The sequence below is a fragment of the Crocodylus siamensis genome, chromosome 9, assembly GCF_052110815.1.
Source record: "Crocodylus siamensis isolate JL-2025a chromosome 9, ASM5211081v1, whole genome shotgun sequence".
NCBI lineage: Eukaryota > Metazoa > Chordata > Crocodylia > Crocodylidae > Crocodylus > Crocodylus siamensis.
The window spans coordinates 71,312,240-71,334,610 of record NC_143403.1 but is presented as its reverse complement, the minus strand read 5'-3'; the positions used below and the strand labels follow the sequence as shown (position 1 = coordinate 71,334,610).

Below are 22,371 nucleotides of genomic sequence, written 5' to 3'. Positions count from 1 at the left end.
GGAAATCAGACAGTTGTCAATAAAATACTGTGGTAAAAAAAAAAGCATAATGCAATATTTAGATGTAAAAATAAGGAGTAATAAATACAAGTAGGAAGCCAATTTAATTTCTGTACATGGCAGTACAGAAATACTGCAGCTAGTTCTGGAGTCAGCATTTGAGAAGGGATGTGGAAAAGCTGTAGAGAAAAAGAAAAGTCATATGATGATGGGGGAGGGGGGTGTTGTGGGGAAGAAGAGTACCTTACTCTGAGACTAAAAACTCCATCAAAGTTAATCACAAGAACAAGTGGCCTGATTACAGTATATAAGAACCTTCACTGGGTGAAGATTCTGGCTAAGCAAAGGACTCTCAGAAATGCATAAGAAACACCAGTGGCTGGGAGCTGAAGGCAGATATATTTTCCACAGTGCAGGCGATGAGCTACTGGAACAAAATCACAAAGGGAAGCAATGCCATGTCCATCTCTTGAAGTCTTCAAAGTCCAGCAGAATGCTTTCCAGGAAGGTACACTTTAGTCAAGGAGAAACACTTGGCTCAATACCATGTCCTGAATGTATGCAGGCAGGCTAGATGAGACCACCTAATCCCCTTGAGCTTTACGCTATTAAACTAACATTTAGTCATAGATACCTGTTCCGTAAACTACAAAGCTCAAGGAGCAGACTTAGATATCACTTCAAGTTCATCACTGCAGTAAAGAACAGGCCAGCTTTCACACTACCAAGCGAGAGATTTTTGTTGCACTTCAAAACCCACCTTACAAAATACGTGTTAAGGTATGTAACATTACATTCCACCCCAACTAGCATCTGCTTCAGGGTAAAAAATAGCAATCTGTTCTACAGCCAGCCTTTTACCTTATGAATTTCCTCCCAGTGGAGCCAGCTTTTTAATTGCTGTGGTGTGTACATGCCTTGCAAAAATCATGTAGCAGCTGTGAGGAATTTCAATAGCACTTTGCATAGCTAGAATCTAGAGTTCTCAGTCAAAGCTTTAGACACAAAGGCTGCCTTTTATTAAAAGTCCAGATTACACATCATAATGCCATAAAATGAAAAAAAAACAATAGTACTCAAAATGTGAGGCCAAATTAAGTTGCAAAGCATACAACATGGGGCAGAATTTCATCATGGAGTCTAAATGGACAAAGCCACAGTTCAAGACAGGAAAATCGTAAGAATGGTGCTCTTTCCTCATTCCACTTCCAAATGAGGAAGATTTGGTCTTCAGCATTGTGCTGTAGTCATCCTGATCAGAGCTGTGCAAGGCAGGAACTTGGAACAGTCACAGGAAGTACAGACTGACTCGGTAGATTTATGCCCCCCAACACTGTATAAAAGCTAGTTTGGTAGCACAGCTCCCTTCTGCTTCATGTTTAATGGGAAGCCACTCATTTTAAGAGGCAACCATGACGGATCCACGTGAAGACAACCTACTTCAAGCAGCTTAGACAAGAATTTGTAGGTTTCCACATCAATGTATTGGTCTAATTTACATGAAGTCTTCTAACAACTGTAGTGTGTAAATGCTGATAAACTGACACTGAGAAGATTTAACAATTTCGTCATTTAATAAGTGAATTATTTTTACTACACGGTATTGTACACTGTCATCTGTTCAAAAAAGATTAACAGTTTTGTTTTTTAAAAAACAAGATACTGTGAGAGATTTGTATAAACTGGTGAAGACAATTAACTCCTGGGTCTGGTTGGCTCATCAAGCTATTGTCTAAGCTTCTTTGCAGAACAAAGTCTTTAGGTCAAAAAAATATGCAGATCACTCTCAGGTAGATTTAGAAGGGTTTCCATAATTTACAGCCTTCTGGAACTGGCTTCCACAGGACTGATGCAATTGTAAAAAGGTCCACTCAATAGAATATATGGAAATTGTACAAAACGTTATTTACCATTACCATTAATAGCACAAAGAGCACAGCATTACTACTTGCTATTTAAGTCAAAATTCCTTTCATCTCCAAGAGGAAGGCATGAACGTAAAGCCCTGCCAACTCATCTTTACGGGTTGTGGGAATATAGCTTTTTAAACAGAAACTTTGGCTTCAGGAAAGAGACACGAACATTTAAAATAATGGCTTTAATTGTCATTTAAAGTATACGGGAGGGGATGTGTGCTTTAATTAAATATACATCATACCAGTGATACTGGCAAGGTTGAGGGTTATTTCTAACGTTGACAGCAATAAAACTAACTTGAACATGACAAGACATTAAAAGAAAAGCAATCCCTTTAAAACAATTTTTAACGTAAAAAAAGTTCACAGTGGTTTGTATAAACAGTATGTAATTTCTGACAGTAACAAATGTCTAGTCTCACAGCACACTAGTGCCCTCTTTAGATCCTAAAGAAGAAAACAAGCATTTACACTACTCATTGTACAGGTTCAAAAGTCAGTTGTACAATTACCCATAATGACAGGATAAGATGCTGTGGAGTGTACAGCTGTAACACCAACATAAGGTAAGTTTTTAAAACTCTTTTCTTGGGAGGGAACAAAAAAGTCTTTCATTTGCTGTTACAACCAGCAAATGCCATTCATTAAATCAAAATGAAAACCACAAACATGTTATCTATTTTGAGCAAGCTGAACAGTACACATTACAGTTTTAAAAATGAAGGTTATATACTATAATACAAGTCCCAACTAGGCAGGTCCAAATTTACTATTTCTTCGCTTGTTTTGTGATCATACCCCTTGGTGGCGTTACAGGTCTGCTAGCATTAGGCTTCTTTTTCTCTGCAGGTTTCAAAATCTGAAAAAGACAGTTCAGTCATTTGCTATGATAAAGTGACATTTTGCAAATGAAACTCAGTTGCTACTAAAAAGCTTTTTGTCATAGTCACTTGTGTAAATCAGTCAACCCCTAAGCATGATCCGTGCCAAGAAACAGTGTATTTCCCTCCCCATCCACAGCTAAGTCGATACCAGAGGAGGGGGATCAGGGATCTCAAGCCAGCAAGAGGCAGGAAACAGACTACACTGTTTGGGCAATCTAATTCAAGGTGGGAAGGTTAAGTTCTCTCTACTTTATGCCAGTACAGACAGCATCACTAATGTTCTTAAAAGAAAATCTGTGAAAGATTTGGACAACCTCTTCATTTGTTGGATTTGCAAATATCTATTTGAAATAAGAGCTAAACCATTAAAAGTTAAAATTGACAGGAGCATAAACTTAGAATACTGTACCTGAAAAGAGCACATTAGAGTTTCATCCACACTCATCATGGCACCTGCATTGTCAAATTCTCCACAGTAGTTTGGGGCAGAAAATAGAGTTACCAGTTGCCTTTTTGCAAAAAACTCATATCCATCTTCAACCACCTTCAACAGGAAAAAACAGTATTAGAGCAGAGAATTCCTAACCACACAACTACAAAACAATATTTTTCAAATGGCATGCATCCAGGTCAGTCCACATATAGCTCAGCTAGAGTTTAGTTGTGGCTCCCTAGCACAGCCAGTTGTGGGAGAGTCTAAGCTTAAGCAACAGCAGTTCCAAACTGCTAGATCAAAACAGAATTCAAAACAAATACAAGGGCAAATACAAGAGTGAAATCCACTAACACTTAAGTTAATGGAATCATGCAGGATCCAAGGGTCTGTACTAGTGGATGCCACTGGAGGAACAGGGCCATGATCTGTACTTATAAAATTAAAATACCTGGTGAGCTCGACATATAAGATCCAAATCATGTTTATGGAGAAACTTTGCAACCACTTCAGCACCAAAAGTGAAGGACACTCCTCTGTCATTTTCACCCCATCCCAAGACATCTTTGTCAGGGTCTGACCACAACAGGTCACAAAGAAGACCCTGGTCTGGTACATCAGTGGGGCGCATAATTCGTCGAATCTGTTCCATTGATTGAAGGTCTGGTGATAAGCCTGATAAAGTGTTGGAAAACATACAAGCTGTTTAGCATTTTACCCAAATCGTTCCACCATATTAAAATACAGGTTAGTTCCTTTGGTTGAAGCCACCAACCGACCCACCCACATCTCATGCTGATTTCAGGACTGCTAGATTTGGTAAACACAACTGATTTTTGTAATTACAAGTTTCCTTTTTAAAAATAAGCCAATTTAAAATAAAATCCGAATCAAATACATAAAGGATGTTGAGGCCTAATCTTATCCCTTAAAACATTTAAATAACATTTAGTGCACTGAATCCATTTCAAAGGCTGAGTAATACACTATGTACTTTTCTATACAGAGAAAGAATCGGGGGGGGAAATCCAACTTAAGAGGCCAACTTTTATAAATAAATTATGTACTACATAAAAAGACTTTGTGCCATGGGAGACCAAGCAATGTACTACAAGGTGCAGGAGACTAGCAGCCACTACTACAAGCATTGGGCCCAGCTTCTACCTCCAAGAGTCACCATCCATGTCTTAAATCCATGAAGCCCACTTAACCGGTCCCATACAAATCAGCTCAGGTAAAGAAAAGTTGTAAGATGAGGGTATAGGTTGTTCTGTGCGTTTTGAACAAGTCCAGTTACTATCCTAAGGCAGCTGCCAAACAAAACCATGAGCAAAAGACTATCTAGCAAACAATGCAACATTAAACTATTTTCTAACACATGAAAAATGTAATGTTTTCAGATTTTGTAAATTTTAAGTTGCAATTGCTTTCAATAAGATATGAAGAATGCATATAGAAATGTATACTGTGAGTACCCTCCAACACAGGAAAGAAACAGTCCATTGTACAGGCCAATCCACCACAAGTGAATGTCTTTAATTGCTTTCTGGTGATTCTAATAGATTTTTACCTCAAGTTTTTAAAAGCCTGATAAAGAGCTACATTAGCAGGTTTAAGATTTGGCAGAAACAAAAGGTGTGAAAGTATACCAACTTAAGCACAAGAATGAAAAAAAGTTCTACATTGTGCAGCCCTACAGTATTCTAATCGTTTTAGTATTTATGAACAGGGGAGGGGACTGCCTTCCAGATGCATACTAAAGGATATTTAATACTAAAAATAGCTGTGTGTCTCAAAAGTACAGGCACACTGACTGAATAATACAAGGGAGATACCAGGCTAGTGTAACACTAAACAATATTTAAAATTATTTTTCACTGAAAAGCTGTACATACTTACAGAAGCTGAAATAGATGCAAATTGCAATACATATAAACAACTATTATACTGCTGTGGTTTTAGTAATTTGAGAAATATGGTTTATAACACAAATCCCAGGCTACCCCACTAACAAACTTAAAAAGGGGCATGCAACTTAAAGCAGCTGGAACACCACAGCACTTGAGGTATTTAATGCATGAACAAGTGTCTTTAAAAGCAGCAGCTAACAAACAGCTTTCCGAGAGGAAAAAGTAGTTTGACATGTAGAAACAAGTGAGTGATGGCATATCCCAGTAAGACCACAGCCATCTTTTGAAGTGTCTGCATACACAGATTTTTGAGAAAAAAAGATGCTATATTAATTTTCATACAGAAGGAAGAGCAGATAGCAAGCATCTCAAGTGATATCGAACTGCCTGCTAAATTGGGTATTGTGCAGTTAAGAAGTAAACTGTTGCAGGATAAACCATGGAGGGGTGGTTTGCAAAACTTACCTCTCAATATACAGCTCGATCTCCACCTACTGATGAACCAAGGCAGAGGTATAAGTGTTTCAGAACTTCATTTGGTTTCATCCTCATTGTTGGGAGACAGATTTTCCAACAATGTGAAAATGCATATCAGACACTGAACTACCGTGCCTTGTGCCAAAGAATTAGCAGTCATGTGTTCATGAAGTAGGAACCACCACATACCTCCATGACAGCAGAATATTTTTTCATCCACAATGGCTGCAATTGGTAAACAGTTAAAACAGTCTGTAAAGGTTTTCCACAGCTTGATGTTATATCTTCTCTTACCTACAAAGACATTTAATGGAAAAAATAAGTTAATATGCTTTTATAATGTAAGGAAATTGCTTATTGTATAATACTACTGTTGTTCTAAGTTTGCCAGACTACATAACCAGTCCATAATAAAGCCAACATACAACTTGCTTCAGACATACTAATACATTTTGTTACTCATTAAAAGATGCTGGAAATTCTCTGTCTACACAAGCAAAAGTGCTTTTAAGTGGCCTTCTGTTGCAGTGGAAGTTCCCATGTGTATAAAAAAAAAAGTCACTTTTAAAGCCAAATTCTCTGGCCAATTCTACTCCTTCCAGTGCTCATAGCTTCTCAACAGGCATTTAGCCATGTGAAGTCAACTAGTATGCTGCATCCTGGCAGTACTTAACTAAAGAGCTGTTCCCAAGGCCATTTCTAGTGGGTAGCACTGAGGTTGCTCTAAACTCAGTTGAGACTGTGGACAACAAAACAAGACAGAGAATCAGGAATTTGCAACTAGATCTCCCCGATGTCCTTCCTCCCTGTTGTATGCAAATGAAGCCAGACAGCATAAATTTGAGTCTAATTTTTTTTAAATCCAAGGTATTTAATAAATGCCATAAACAAATCCAGAATCATCTGAGCAATGTTAACATAACACTGCTAATTGCTACAGCATCACAGGCACGCTAATTGCTTCAGGTAAAGTTTAGCTTGTCCCTACTCTCAGATCCCAAGACACATAGCAAGCACCGATTATACACCACCATTAATTTAATCCCCCTCAGTTTAAAAGTAATTCCTCAGCAACATTATGTTTACCAGGACAGATGAAAACCTGGTTTTACTTCAACTTGTTTAGAAGTAAAACAAGCCAGAGACAAAAACTGCTTTTGCCACCGTTCCTTTAAGGGATTCAGAGATAGCTTCTAACTTAAAAAAGATATGCAGGACCTCACTGCCTTTTGTTGGAAGCTCTTGGCAAGATCTCTGCAAGACACAAAACATATCAATGCTGTAACCTGAGTAGATGTTCTGTCTCTCCCAAAGAGGGAGAAAGAGAGGCTGGTTCTCACACTAAATCTATGAAGTGCAAAAAAAGTTAGTTCACATTACAGTTTTGTGCCATATTGTTATTCAGGTGCTTGCTCCAGAAGAGAGCAAGCAAGGATAAAGTACTTATATAAAACTTAAAGTCTGACAGTTAGAGTCTTGTATTTACTGTCTGGTAAGTGCCATGTAAAATACTCAAGATAAAGAACAGCTCACTTTCCAGAGAATTTATAGTATATGTATATCACAATCTTGATAGTATAAAGTTTTGCCCTGTAATTCACCTTCGAACAGTGTTCACCAGATAGGCTTACTAGCTGAACTTTGACAGTGTGGAGTAATAGGAACTTAAATTAGAACAATGAGCAAATAGGAACATTACTCATTATGCACTGCCTTCTATTTTGATGAAGACACAGGATCGCTGAAGAGACATACATCACCTGCTGAAATAAGCCAATAGGCCACCTAAACTATGCAATAGTATTTAAGTTAGTTTATAGCTCCGTCTAAGAACAGAGACTAGAAAGTTTTTGTAAATCGTTCAACTAAGTGCATAATGATCCAGCTTTCCCTGCCACCAAAGAAGTGTTACTTACATTCATCATAAAACCCATAAATTCTATTAATGCTGGCACATTCATGGTTCCCTCTAAGAAGGAAGAAGTTCTCTGGGTATTTGATTTTGTATGCCAATAAGAGACAGATTGTTTCTAAAGACTGTTTTCCTCTATCGACGTAGTCACCAAGGAATAGATAGTTGCTTTCTGGTGGGAAGCCTCCATATTCAAAGAGTCGAAGTAAGTCATAGTATTGTCCATGGATATCACCTAAAAAGGCATTCATAAATGGTACATTAATTAGATTTTCCTCTAGTATCCAAAAAGATACTACAGAAATATTTCAGTGAAGACCGGTAAAGTACAAAACAGAACCAAAATTTATGCCAAGACATGTTACCTACTTAGACATTAAGTTGGCTCAACTGTGATATCAAATTTAAAAAGTTTTACTATTTTAAAAATTAAACAGTTAACTCAGCAAGAAATTCTGGCAATGACTAAAAAACCTGCTATTTAGAAATCCACGCATATTTACTTATATCAGCAGAGATGTGGAGCAAACATTTTCTGAAACAGAACATTTTCCAGTGCTTAATTTTTCCCTGGGAAATTTTCCATTTCTAAAAATTCATTGTTTCATAAAGTTCATTATTAACAATGAATGGATACCAATATAATATTAGGCACGCTTGGCAGTTTCAAAGTTGTAATTAAAGTTTTTCAGGTGATTATCCCTAGGAAGGGAGAGAAAGAATGCATACATATGTTTTACTGATTTGTAAACAGGAGGGTAAATGCATTCACACAATAATCCAAACCAAAAAATAAGTTATGAATTCACCTAATTGGCTACACAGGTCAAATCAAAACCAAAGCATGGCAAATCATGTACAGTTCTTTGGGTGTGCTAAAGTTAGTGTGTCAGTTTGCAGTGCCTTTGTTTTTTTCCTTAAATTTAAAACAAACAATGCAAGGGAAATACATGCTATTGTGTATTGTCTTTACATTTTTACAAGTATTCCAATAAAAATAACTTCTTTCCACATAAAGCTTTGAATTTGACTCCATCATTTAAATCACATTAAGTGTGCTGTATTTAATTTTTTTCCTAATCAAATATATCAGTTCAAATACTTGCAGCTATTGGGACATAAAATTAACATGGGGGTACTTTTTAAGTTTTGTTTACTACATACAATTCAAATAAACATCCTAAATCAGATCACGCTCTACTTAGGGCATCTGAAAAAATTCCAGAAAACTTGCATCTCTGTACACCACTGGTTCTCACTCTGTGTGCCACAGTGTGTCACACTTGCAGAAAAATTTTTGTTTTTTTAAAACACTGGGCTACAGCAGTGTGCTGACTGGGCCACATGCAGCCCGTTAGCTACAGGTTGTGAACCACTGTTTGTTTGGGTTTTTTTTATATATACAGTTGACAGTTTATAGCTCTGTGCCTCAAGTTACACAATTCGATATCCAATTTAGTATTTACTCAGGGAAAGGTTCCATTTTACTTCATTTGAAGTTTAAACCCAATTATAGGTAAAGACTACTTTAGCCAAGACATGTCCAGATACTGTACCGACCCAAATCCAAGGCTACTCTGAATTTACAACACCTGCATGCTTAGATTTTAAACATAGGAAATTATAAATGTGTTATAATTTTTCATACCTAGCATCTGATTACTGGAGGCTCATCTAAAATTAGTCCCTCTTGCAGGCAAACAGTAGCAGGGGGCAAAGAGCAGGGACACAAGCAGCAAGCAAGTCAAGTGGTCTGACCCCTCCCTCTTGCCCTGTCACTTGACAGCTCCCACCCCCTTTACCCTTCTGGCTCCAACACAGCTCTGGCCCTAGGGCACAGAACATGACAGCCCCAGCCCTGCAAAACCTGGTTTATTTTCTATGCACTATATCTACTTACTCAGGTTGATTAATCATAAGCAGATGTTTCTCTTAGCTTTACTATACATTAGTCAATTGATAGATGACTTAAATATTTGTGCATCAAGGAAATTTCCAAAGCTAAACTCTTGGAAAGCCATGTTGCAGACCAAGACAATACTTACCACAAATTTTAAGTGGTGCTTCAAGTTCTAGTAGAATAGGCTGACTGAGGAATATTTCTCTGGATTTCAAGCACAGTCCTCTGATTTCATTCTCTTGAAGCTGAACGTTTTTACCTGGTTTTGAGCCTCTCACTGTTGGCAGGAGAAAAATAAACTAGTTACCCAAAATCAAGTAACACAATTAAAGAACTGGGGAGCACCATTTTAATTAAGGGACAAGCAACTTAAAGGAACCCCAACACATACAAGGTCAAGGCTACCCTGAAATGGAACTTTCATATCAGAGGCAAGGCTAGACAGTGTACTCTAGGTTAAATGAATCCCCTCCCTCAGGTCCCTACCACCCTCCATTACCTCAATTTCAATGATTTAAGTAGCGTACACTCATTCAATTGCAGAAAACAGAAATTAAAACCCTGCAGCGTCCAAAATGAAAGTGTGGTGTTGTTGCATTGCTCCACATACCTTTCAAGTTAAGTTTTATAGAACATTTAGGCTTAGGCACATTTTCTGAGAACAAACACTTGAAAGTGAAGTCCTCCATTTAATCATAGGATGGGAACAGCATTGCTAGAAGTGGGGCAGAGTTCTTTAAATTACTGTCTAGACCTACTCATAGGGTTTCATTATGAACAAGATGTTAATGCCACTGAGATTGCACCCTGTCAAACTATAGTTTTCACCACAGTTATCCATTAAGTTGAAGGGCAAAGATCCAGAAAAATAAGATTCTGCTAATACAAACATTCCTTACATGACTCAATCATGACCCCAGACAGCCCGAGAAGGGCTCAGATGCCAAAGGCTGAATGGTTACCTAATCTAGCAGCCAAAATTTCAAGATCTATGCCCTAACCCCCACACCTCAAACTTCTGCAATTCATGTATACATGTTCAATAAATATGCCTAACATCAAATATTCAGGAACAAGAAAAAGCAAGCTGAACAGAAGAACAAATTTCACAGTTACTATACTGATTAGATCCAATTCATTAAAACCTCCATTTTAGTTTACCAAATGTTTCACAGAAACAAAAAGACTTCAAAATCCAAAGAGAAGGAAATCCAAGACAAACCTTGTGTGTAATGTCAAGGAACCACTAATTTTTTTTATATAGTATATTTAATATAATTGGGTGGAAATGAAGTTAACTAGTCTTCAAATTATAGGGCAATAAACAGAAGACAGAATTAGGCAGACTGCTTCAATAGTCACCTTGTCTGAAGACTCACATAAATGACAATGCGCAAGAATTCATCAAGTGGAGCTCCTTTAATGTTCCTGCTTGCATGCGTGAGATTCTAAATCAAGTATATGTTTGATATAGAGGCTGCTCATCTCACATGAAAATGATAAACATCAACAGCAAGCTCAGGGAAAATGACTACAATACTACCACAAAAGGGTGTATTTATGCCCGACAGCTTGTCTAATGTTTCTCTCAAATATATAGTTGACCGCCCCCCCCCCCCCCGAAGTCACAAGAATAATCCGTGTCCCACATATTTCCTGGACTATTGCTGCTACAAGACTGCAACCCTGCTATATATAACACTAGCCATCCTTTTGTTCCTTGTCAAACATGCAAATGCAATGGTAATCCAAAATACAACTACTGGGTTTCATGAAGCATGTTGACAAAACACTAAAACCACCAAGCTGCCTGGCTACTAACCCGATAAGGAGTCCTTTATTGCATATTCACTTTAAAAGCACTCCTTTTAATTTAGAGCATAGTCTTGAAACTGCCAATCTCAAAGGATTTAATTAAATATGAGTGAATCAGCTCTACTCACACAAACAGGGAGATTTTAGAGTTTTGGCAGGCTAAAATTGAGCCATTTGGCTAGATACTTGCATAGATTGGGAGACTAGTGAAACTTATCTCCACTGTAAAAACAAGCTAATGCTTTTTCTAGCTCTCCACCAGCCTCTTTTGGATTTGGGTTTCTCACTACCTTGCTTTCTTCTAATCTCCCAGCCTCAGATATTTTCCTGCCACTTTCATTTCATGCTCCATCTCTGCTATTATCATCTTCCAGTATTTTCAGAGCTCTCAGCTCTGCTTTTCTCATTCTGTGTACCCTAAAGTTAACTACAGAGTCTAGAGGCACTCAGTTGTCAATCACAGACCGTCAGCAATTGAAAGGGCTAGTTCAGTCAAACAAAACCAGCCCCAACCCTTCTTAAGACAAACAATTAGGGTTCCAATTCAGTTCAACTGTCCTAAATACATTTATACTGCCACTAAAGCCAGCCTTCCCTGCATTTTGATCTCCTGATTTGATTTTTTTCTTCACACTTCTTCAGCAACTCACTTCTTTGAAAACAAGCAATAAAGTGACAGCCATAATGAGAGTGATCCTGCTAAGAAAGCATGTCTTCTTCTTTCAACTTGTGTACAAGAAAGGTATCCATCATAGTTGCCCTTGTGTCTTAAATAGTAGTCTAGTAAGTTTTGGGGGTTTCAATTTCTTAAAGCCTAATTGCCTCATTTTTACAGAGGTTTAAAAAAGTCTTTCTGATACTTAAGCCAGTGGGAGCTGTAGCCCTGACAGAAATGAAGCAAAAATTTACCACTTTTAGACAGTTAGCAGGCTTACCTAGAATGATGTCAAGAATCTGGAAGTTAACACAAACTTTTCTACATTACAGCTCCCCTGGCTGGGGGAATCTGATAGAACTGGCGGAATTCAGACAGGACCAAAGAAATGTCTATTCTTAATAGATTATATTCATAATGGAGACCAAGTTTTTGAAGCATTAATTTAAGCAAGTGAGAAGTTATTACTGCACCTGGGTTAAAAAGGGAACTAAAAAAAAATTAACAAGGAAGGAATTATGTATACAAGTCAATTCTCGAGTTGCAGTACAGTCATGGAGAAATGGAGTTTCAACAACTGACAGAAAAATTTAAATTCCAAGTTCTGGAGAGAGTCCGACTACTAGCTTTCAAAGATGCTTACAGGAGAGCAGCACTAAGCATCTGAGAAAGCAGAGAGGGACACCGGAAGTAGTAACCTCCACTCCCTAGGGTATAAAGCCAGCAGGTCTCACTTCACAGCAAATGGCCCAGCAATTTTTAGTACACTCCTCCCAGGAAGATGAGATGCCTTGATGCCATATATGAATCTTTGGAAAAATAGAGCAAATGACCCTTTCCCAAAGAGGAGTTTGCTCTCAGCAAAGCAAGACCAACTCAGCATTGTTGCTTGAGGCTCTGACACCTACTTGAAGTTGAAGCATTTTGACACACCCACTCCATTTCTATAGAGTAAGACTTTTACCTACTGAACCATGAAATATATAAAGAATACATTCTAGATCAGCTGTGTCAGCTACTCAGGTCATTTCCTGCATGTGACCCACCTGGCATCTGAATTCAGAATAATTTAAACGCTCATTTCAAAGTCTTAGCCATCAGTTGCAAAGAATAGTCTGAATGAACTTAATGAGCTGATACACTGTCATCTTTAGTCTATTTTTAGATGATAAATTTCCTCAATAGCAGTGGATTGGGACAAGGTCAAAGAAAAGAAAAGATAAGGCTTCTAAAAATTCTGTATTAGCATGGGCTGTTTGTTTTCTACTAAGTTCTTATCAAAGCTAAAATTAGCACTATTATCTATGACTCAGAGTGCTATAGCCTAGAATAAGTTTATCACCACTTACTCTAGTGTAATGTTTTCCAATCTGATTTTATATAGCTTAAACAAAAAAAAACAAAACAGTAAATGAATGAGCTACAGTTTTAGCCCAGGAAGAATTGAGCCAGTAATGCATGTTTACACTTTGCAGCAACCTACCAGCAGCAATACAGGTACTTGCTTTTATAGCCCAGACACTTTTCCTTGCTTGATTAGTAGTCTTTCGCTGTATGTCATCTTTGGGATTTTTTTAAATTAAATTTCATTTTCAAATCTTTACAAAAGTGATTTGTTTCACTGTTTTTGAGTAGCTTACTTGCTATTCTGAAACCAAATCAGCACTAGGAAAATTTGTACTTTTCCAAAAGCAAGTAACATGTACAAGTCTCACATTCCAGAATACTCCCTGCACCAGTGGTTCTCAACCAGCATGTTGCAAGATTCTTTCAAGAGCATCCCAGGGTACTGCACAACATCAGTACTATTAGGTATGTCATAGAGCCAGAGGCTCCTGTTACTTTAAAGAAAAAGCTAAGCCTGCTGTGGGGAACTAGCTCCACTGCAATAAGCAGCCAAAGGGCAGCCCCCAGGCAGGGCAGGAGTAAAGACTGCAAGCAGCTTGGCTAACTGGAGCAGAGAAGGGGAGGTTAGTCATAGTGTCAAATCAGAAACCCCTGGGTATGGACAGGGAGCCACCTAAAAGGAACGAGTGGGGCTTTGGGGCACTAAAACCAATGCCTGAGATCAATGGTCCTGTGGGCTGCAGGGAGAGGAGCTCCTGAGGGAGATGGCTGCAGGTGACTGGCAAGCATCCAAGTCATCAGCTAGAGCTTGAAGGAGAAAATTAAGGGATGAAGCACACCTTGTGGTATGGCACTGACCCAGAGTAGGAAGGAACTCTAATTTGGAAGCAGTTTACTTGTATTTAACTTGCAATCAAGTCTGATAACAAAGGACCAGGTTGTGGCTACGGTTGGCTAACGTCAGGGGGATGAAGTCCCAAAGGCTTGACACGTGAGGGGGCCAAGTGTCATACCATGGCCAGCGAGGCTAACAAGGGATGATTCAAGTCTAAAAAATAAAAAGTTAAGAACCACTAGCCTACAGCAGTGCTTGCAACATGGGCGTCAATTATGCCCATGTAACAATTAATGCCATAGACACTGATTTTTCTAGCGTGGACAGGGCTGCAGAATTATACCCTCAAACAGGAACAAAATCTAGGTTCTTTTTTTTTTTCCTCCTTTATTCCTATTTTTTCTAAAGTGTCCTGAAATGGAACTCCTGTTTGCATAGCAGTTGCATGGAAACTCCTTGCAGGCCAAAGATCAGAGCTATAATAAGGTTATCGTTCAAGTAACACATGCTTCCACATTATTCACTAACTGTAATATTAGCATTTATCACTGACACTACATGACATCACTAGAATTACCACTAAATTTCAAGTGTTCTGTTAAACTGTTTAAAGCAAGTAATGAAGCGTGTAAACAAAAGTTAAATCTTTGTATGTTACCGTAGTTTTATTGTACGTGAAACTGTTTCAGCCATAAAGCAATTTTCCAGACCTTTTGTGAGCTACAAGCAAGCTATCCAAAATGCCAAATATCCAGCAGCAATGAAGAACAAGTTTACAGGAAAAATTATCAAAGTTAATTCTACAGAGCAAAATTAACACTTCCAGTATTATAGTTAATCTTTGTTTTACAAAGATTAACACAGAGTTACATTTATGATTTCTTCAAAGAAGAAACAGATTTTACTTTGCATTAGTTGGTTTTAAGCACTAGTACACCAAAAACTGTGCATCCCACATCTTAAAAACTTTGAATTCAAAGAGATAAAAAGGCTTAGACTGAAATGCTGTAAGCATTCAGTAATACTTATAACTAAAACTTGTAACAAAAAGTTGCAGCTGATGGCATTCACCTATTCTTAACAAATATTAAGACAGAACTTTAATATAATGTAATTAAAAGTATTTTTTCTGTAAATTTATTATTTTAGTAGTCTTGAATTCTAGGCCAAATTTACGTTATTTGGATTTACTGCTGAAGGATGCATTCATCTATGTCCTGAGAAGGTAGAAAAGGACTTCCTGGCTTCAAAACTAAAAGGTGCAGTTGAGACTATCCTTTAGCTTGAAAAGTTAACCTGTTTTTGTACAAGTCTGCTTCCATTTGTGAAGGAAATGGGACCCAGGGAAAGCAGATGACAGTCCATCAAAATTAATCTTTAAGGTTTCTCTGACGGATTCTACAAATAACTTAGTCCCATTAAAAGGAACAAAAGACATCACCAAGAAAGTTTTATATATAGGCTCAATGGTATTATAGAAGTATAACTTAGAATTTTCTCAGAGGGACTGGAATCATCATCATCTTTACAGGTTAGAAAAAATCCTCTGGGATTGACAGTAGTCCAGGGTAAGAACAAATCAGCTGAAAGAAAAACTAGTTCATTCCAGGTATGTTTATTTTTATCTGGTCTTAAGCAATATGTTTACTGCAGCATTATATACCACTGACCATAAGAAATGTACCAACAGATTCCTGATCTTGTTGGGCAGATATTCACTTAAATTTAGAATCCCCTCCTGAAGAAGAGATCTTCTATTTAGGCTTCTTGGTTTGCATACTTCTTTTAGAGAGTGCCTTGACCACTGTGGAAGTCAAACACATACCCATACTCTGAAATGAATGCAGAGTCAACTCAGATCAGAATGCAGTGCTGCAGCAGGCCAGCAGAGGGTGAAGTCAAAGTAGGAAGAAAAGAACCCAAGCTGTATCACAATGGTACAAATGAACTTAACGAGTCATGTCCAACCCAGCAGACATGTACATGCAGGAAAATGTTGCATTTATCACGATGGGGTCAAACTCCCCTTGGTCTCTTGCAAGACCTTCACAAGTCTCTTGCAAGGCACTGTTTCAGGACTTCAAAATATCCAGGGTGTAGCATGTCTTCAGAGTTCACGTATATACAAGAAAAATGCAACTGGAAGACAGAATGGATAGTGCAGGCGCACTCCACCACTGTTATTTACTAATATTATCCTACCAGTTCAATATGCAGTAGTTCATTCCTCTGATGAAGACACGCCCTACAATAATTAATGCTGGGAATAAATCGGTTCACTCAGAAGGAGTAAGATGCAAAGAGAATAGTGGGACGCTGGACAGAAATCTTTTTACAAGAACTCTACCCAAAATATTATTTCAAATGTAATACAAGCTAGGTGCTGTCAATATTAGGTTAGATAACAAGACACTCAAAATGACTTGTCCTGGCAACAGCAGTACAAGTTTGATACTGGCTTATTAAGTAATTATATACGATGTGGAGACACCAGTACAGCATTTACAGAATATATGGATTTCTTTTATTTTTCATAGGGACAGGTTAACATTCAATAGCGTATCAAAACACAAAAAGGGTAACTTTCAGAAGGTTTAAGCGCTGAACCATTAAAGTAACTAGTGCTCAAGGTAACCCAAGTCACTGCAAATTCAGAACGGAGCTGAAGAGTTGCTCCTTGGTGCATAAGCCTCTGCGAAGGAAAATTCTAAGTTCAGTCTTTTTTGAGAAGACTAAAGCTCTTAATAGCATTAGTTAACTTTAAAGTTCGCATTTAGCAGAATATAAAATATTTCCGTCAGAGACTAGTATAAGTGGCAACATGCACCTCATCCTGTGCCATTAATCCAAAATTCTCAGATATGACAAGAGTTCCTGCAAGTTACAGATGGATGTGACCTAGCTGAAGTCAAGCCTGCAAAGTTGCAGGAACGGAAACCAGGATTCTCAGCTGCTGAAGACTTAAGGATTACAGGCTGCTATACTTCAGCAGAGCATCATTCACTGTAGAGGGCAAGAGTCAATGCAAACTAAATGGTCTAGGATAGTGAATGCTCTTTGTTAATTAAGGACTAATTATTGCATGTGCCAATCTTGCCCAATTAGTTTTCATTTAGAATTACTTAGAAATAGGAATACTTGTTAGACAAAAAAAACATAACAAACAAGCAAACCCAGCAAGTATTAAGAGGAAACCAGGGCAGCCTCAGAACAGGCAATAAGCTTTTGGAAAAACAAACAAGTTCATATTCACATTAACATCCATAAACCTGGGCTAAATATTACAAGAACAATTTAGCTGACAAGTGGCTCTCTGAGAGATTACTTTCAATAATGAACTAAGACCAACTGATAGCACAGCAAAGTGAAAGATAACACTTCTCATTCTTGGTGACTGGTTCCCAGGAAACCTGCATTATCATTTTAACTGCTGCATTAAGTTTGGAAATCTAAGTATCTTTGCCCTTTTCATATTTAAAGTCTTGCTCTCATAAAGAATATAGAACTCAATTCCTTGACAAAATTATAAAATATTTATATTTAGTTTTACAAATAAGTCTTACAGCTACATACAAGCTGAGAAATACTAACTTATATAATGCTATTTCTTTAGCAGTTAGGAAAACAAAGCAGAGGTTAAATAACTTGCCCAAATTATATAGTACTTGTCACAGCAACAAACTGAACTGAACTTTAAATCCCCCAGTCCCATCCACTAACCACAATACAATCCTTCTTCCTTTATCTTTTAGTCAAGGCAGGCATAGATCTAGTGGTAACAAACTATAAAAAAAATCAAAGGCCTTTCTTTTAAGAGGAAGGCAAGAGCTTTATACACATTGCTAACTGCAATTATCCAGACTCCCTCTACTATTTATTCCCCACTCCTTTAAAAAAATAAATAAATCAAAACAGGAAACAATTGGGTGGTCGTCTTTTCTCCGTTTATCATAAGGATGCCTCCCTGAGCCATACAAGAGGCATTACCAGGAATAGAAATCTGTGGGTGTTAATTTCTGCCCGTTAAAGAATTCATAATCTTCTGGTAGATTTTAGTGTTACAGCCAGGACCTTGGTTCACCAAAAAACACTGCAGTCTGAAATGCACTGCGCACCTACATTTCCCTAGCTGAGGTCCATTACATTTGCAACTAGCCCCTGGTAGCGACAGTGAAAGTTATAGCTTAGAGAATGCAAAGATTTTCAGTAACAGATGACATAATCCAGGTGTACCTAAGTTTGGGTATTCATTTCTCTCTTACTAGCATGATCAGTTGTTCTAGCCACTATCAGTTAATCTTCTGCAATTTCTTTTCCCTTATAAGTGGTGTTACTTTGCTTGGGCACAGCATTCAGACAAGCAAGTAGTACTTAATTTTCAACATACTGTATTACTATACAGCAACATTTATTAAATAAGATCCTGCTTCTTGTACTGTATGGAACAGGTTGTTAATGCATTTAATACATTAAACAGAAGGGTGAAGTTATAGAAAACCATAAAAAACAGAAAAAGACAACCCTTTCAAGTCTCAGCATCAATTTTGAGACGCCTAGAATTTCTTTCAACTCCATTCAAAATCATTTTCTAATCTGTTCTTGTACCTGTCTACATATTATGAACTGATTTAAAGGGAACTTTCCAGTTACCAGCCTTTTTGATTTAGCAGAGACAAGCAGCTGCAAACTTAAGTGGCTATTTTACAAGTGGACTTTGGTTGTCTATATGCTTCCTCTTGCCACTGAAAAGACCATGACTTCCCCCTTCTTATGGCTATGAAGACAACATGTTAATGCACCACTGCACACGTGTTTGTGCATCTGTAATTCCTGAGAACATTTAAAAAAAACACTGTTCTTCCATGCAGAGTTCTGTTAGTTATTCCCCCTTAGTCTAATTCAGCTAAGACCACTGGCTATGCGAGTTACTGAAATATTCTCACAATATGGGAATAAACAAGAATAAACTGTCCTCAGGAAAGTATCCTCAATAAAGAACAAGCCTCATTAACAAAGGAACAAGGGAAGAGAAATACAGGAAGTCAATTACAGAAAGAAATATCACTAAATATTGTATTTTAATTTAAGTACACCAAGACAGCAAGCATGATTTAAGATGGGCTTTGTAATACTAAACTGTAGACAGTTTCTGGAAGAATAAAGGACTATTTTAGCTACTTCCAGTGGAAAACTGGAAAAGCGTCTTTAAAAAAAAATTAACTTCTAAATAAGAGATTGATGGATCATAGTCTTGCCCCTCGGCTCAACATGAGCTCCTTATGCCAACTATTAAGAAAAATATTTAATAGAAAAAAAGATGTTTAACTTACCTACAAGAATTCTGAGCCCATAACTACAAGTGATTTGTACTAGACAGTTAAAATACATTTAAGCATATTATTAAGTATTTGCACTGTACGTTATCTAGGTCTATTAATGGGATGCTTCAAAATACAAGCTGAATGTTAGACAAAGTACATCTCTGTTTTACATTTAAATTTGTTTTGCCAATCTTGTATATTTTGAATGTGAAAAATATAACCTGATCCAAGATTACACAGACATCACAGAAAACTGCGTAACTACGATATTCAACTAGTGTTACAATCTACATTTTCATAAAAAAGTTGTCATGACAAAAGCTGGTTTTTTTCTTGAGACAGAAATAACAGCTACATTACTGGCACCTATTTTTCTTAAATGGAAATTGGGAGTAAACGATGAAGTTCAAGGTAGTAAATTTACTGTGCTTTAGCAATTGAAGTAGATTTGTCCTAGTTATGTTACTCTAGATCTCAGACAAATAGCATAAGACTAAAGTGTATTATAAATAACAAAAACAATGTTTTATGGCCCAGCACTTTGATGTAGTGTCATGAAGTTTCTTCACTAACTTTAGGTTTAATTAGCTCTTAAAGATTTTTAGCTTCAAACTTCCCCATTCATATCTTTAAAGTTTATTAACAGATTTATCCAAAATCACTACCTATTGCCTACAAGAATGCATGAGTATGTCGTCTGAGATCAAACATGTGAAATGTCCTGTTACTAAAGAGAGTGCTTTGTAGCATTCACAGTGATGGACTATGACATTTAGTCAAGGGAGAACCTACTCTGAAGGCATACACATCTAAGGAAATCTCATTTTGAGGTGTACTACAGTGTGTACACCCAAATGAAAACTAGCAGTTACATGAAAGTTCAGTCATGCTACCAAAACTATAGTTATAACTGGAGGAGGAATTTGTTCCGAGAACAAGGATTATTTTTGAAGAGGAAGTGGGGAAGGATGTGATAAAAAACAAATTAAGAAACAGCCACTGAATGAAGCAGAGTATAAAGACTATTTACATCAACTTTTAAAAGTGCAACTGTCCAACTTAAAGTATATAAAAAGCTTGTCAACTACATGGCAATGCCAATACTCCTCACTAAGTTTATGAGGGAGGAAAAAAAGGGGGGAAAACAATCAAAGCTATAGACACAGTGTATTTTACAACACACGATTTACCTTGTAATCTACATAATTTACTGGTTGGGCCTTCGGGAAAGTTGGAGTATGAAGACTGCTCTCTCAAAACTGTCTGTAAGAGTTTGCTAACAAGATCCTTCAATATAAGCACCTCCTTGAGCTTGTTTGAGCCCAATAACCTCCTGCCTGTGGATCATGCAGGTCCCATCCCGATTCTAAAAATCACAGTTTTTTTCCTTGCATTTAAAACAAAGCTACTTGACCAAATTCAAGAACAGGTCTTTTGGTTCTCCATTTGTAAAAACATAATAAAAACATGAATTCCACATTACTGAGGTTATGCATGGAACAGTAATCAAGTTATGACAAGTAATTGCTGTATAGCTTGTAATACAAGCAGGTGTTAATATGCAATATGCTAAACAACCATCAAGAGGGGTGCCCCTTGGGCTGGGGCCTGGAAGGTCTCTTCCAGCCCAAATGTCTAGGAAATCTATAAAACTAGTTGACGTGGGAACTGCCATTAATAGTTATAAGCATTCATACTTCTGTTCATACTTATAGACAGTAACAACAAGGCTATTCAAAACATCCAAGGAACATCTGGACATTGATCTTGCTGGGAGCCTGTGAACCCCAGCTGACTTCCTGGCCCTTGGGTCAAGAAAGATTTGGACATTTACTCTGCTGGGATCCTGTGACCCCAGCCAACTTCCTGCCCCGGGGCAGGGGGCTGTACCTGATGATCTTACAAGGTCCCTTCCAGCCCCAAAGTCTGTGAAAATACTTTATTTCAAGTCTTAACGAAGAGTCAGGATTAGTGCCAAGGGTTACCCAAAACAACTCTCGAATGGCAGGAATAAAAGGTTCAAGTTAAGTGGCTATATTGAAGGATCTTGTTAGCAAGCTCATGTACACAACGCCGAGAGCAACCTTCACGTGGCAGCCTCCCCGACAGCCCAGCCACCAAGAAGATGCATTACTAATTCAATAGGACTGGCTTTTCCAAGACACTTATGAGGTCTCTACACCTACCACGGATGTTTCAGGAGGAAAAAGCAGCCAAACACGAATGATAATAAAGACTTGTGCGGAAAATAACTTCCGAATAACTCGACTTAGCCAAAACGGACCCGGGAAAGGGCAGCAAGATTCAGCCTCGGTTAATAGAGACACCACACACACTATGAAACCCCCCGGGGCATTGGTGCAGAGGGAAGACCCCTCAAGACAGATTTATTTCTTATTCTTTGTGCCTACAGCACCCCCCAACCCCTTTTTGCATCACCCAGGTCATTTATTTTCACACAAATGCTGCAAAACAACAAGAAAGGTGGGAGAAACCTGCCCCCCGGACTGCCCTATCTCCAAATCCTCGGGGACTTTTGGCAGCACACAGTGGGGGCAAGTTAAATCCCAGCGGGCAGGGCGCCGGGACACGCGGCTCCTTCCCCGCACGCACAGTGCCGTGCCCCTGTCACACGAGCTCCGAGCTGCAGCAGGGGCCCGCAGACGCGCCTCACCCCAATATCTGGGCCCCCTTAAGGTGGGGGGGCAGGAACGCGCGCGAGCACCCCCCGCCCTTTCTTCCTCCTCACCCTCCAGCAGCCGTTGGATGATGCTGTCGATGTTGAGCTTGTCGATATCCGCCATGGCCCCCGAGCGTCCCCTGCTCGCCCCGCGCAGCGCCGGCGCCGAACAAAATGGCCGCCGTCTCCTCAGTGAGCTGTGGCGGCGCACGGATACCAGGCGCGGCGCGGCGCGACCGGGACCCCTTTATAGGCAGAGAGGCTGCAAGAGTCCCATTGCACCGAA

The 22,371-nt window shown here is 38.4% G+C and overlaps 1 protein-coding gene across 1 annotated transcript; it reads right to left on the bottom strand.

The window, feature by feature from the left end:
• Positions 1 to 1,555: 1,555 nt before the first annotated feature.
• PPP1CC (protein phosphatase 1 catalytic subunit gamma) lies at positions 1,556 to 22,312 on the bottom strand. The gene is made up of 7 exons (XM_090063246.1): positions 22,155 to 22,312; positions 9,578 to 9,709; positions 7,537 to 7,767; positions 5,810 to 5,914; positions 3,685 to 3,908; positions 3,210 to 3,344; positions 1,556 to 2,775 (listed from the first exon to the last, which is right to left on the bottom strand). Exons 1-7 carry the CDS (start codon positions 22,207 to 22,209, stop codon positions 2,686 to 2,688), a joined length of 972 nt encoding a protein of 323 aa, XP_089919372.1. The 5' UTR covers positions 22,210 to 22,312; the 3' UTR covers positions 1,556 to 2,685.
• Positions 22,313 to 22,371: the final 59 nt, after the last annotated feature.

Excerpts from the sequence above, each read along its gene's own strand:
- PPP1CC (XM_090063246.1), bottom strand. The coding sequence starts at position 22,209 with ATGGCGGATATCGACAAGCTCAACATCGACAGCATCATCCAACGGCTG. Across the intron at positions 9,710-22,154 it reads CATCCAACGGCTGCTGGAGG|TGAGAGGCTCAAAACCAGGT; the intron begins GTGAGGAGGAAG and ends TCCTGCCAACAG. Across the intron at positions 3,909-5,809 it reads AATATTCTGCTGTCATGGAG|GCTTATCACCAGACCTTCAA; the intron begins GTATGTGGTGGT and ends ACACTTTATCAG.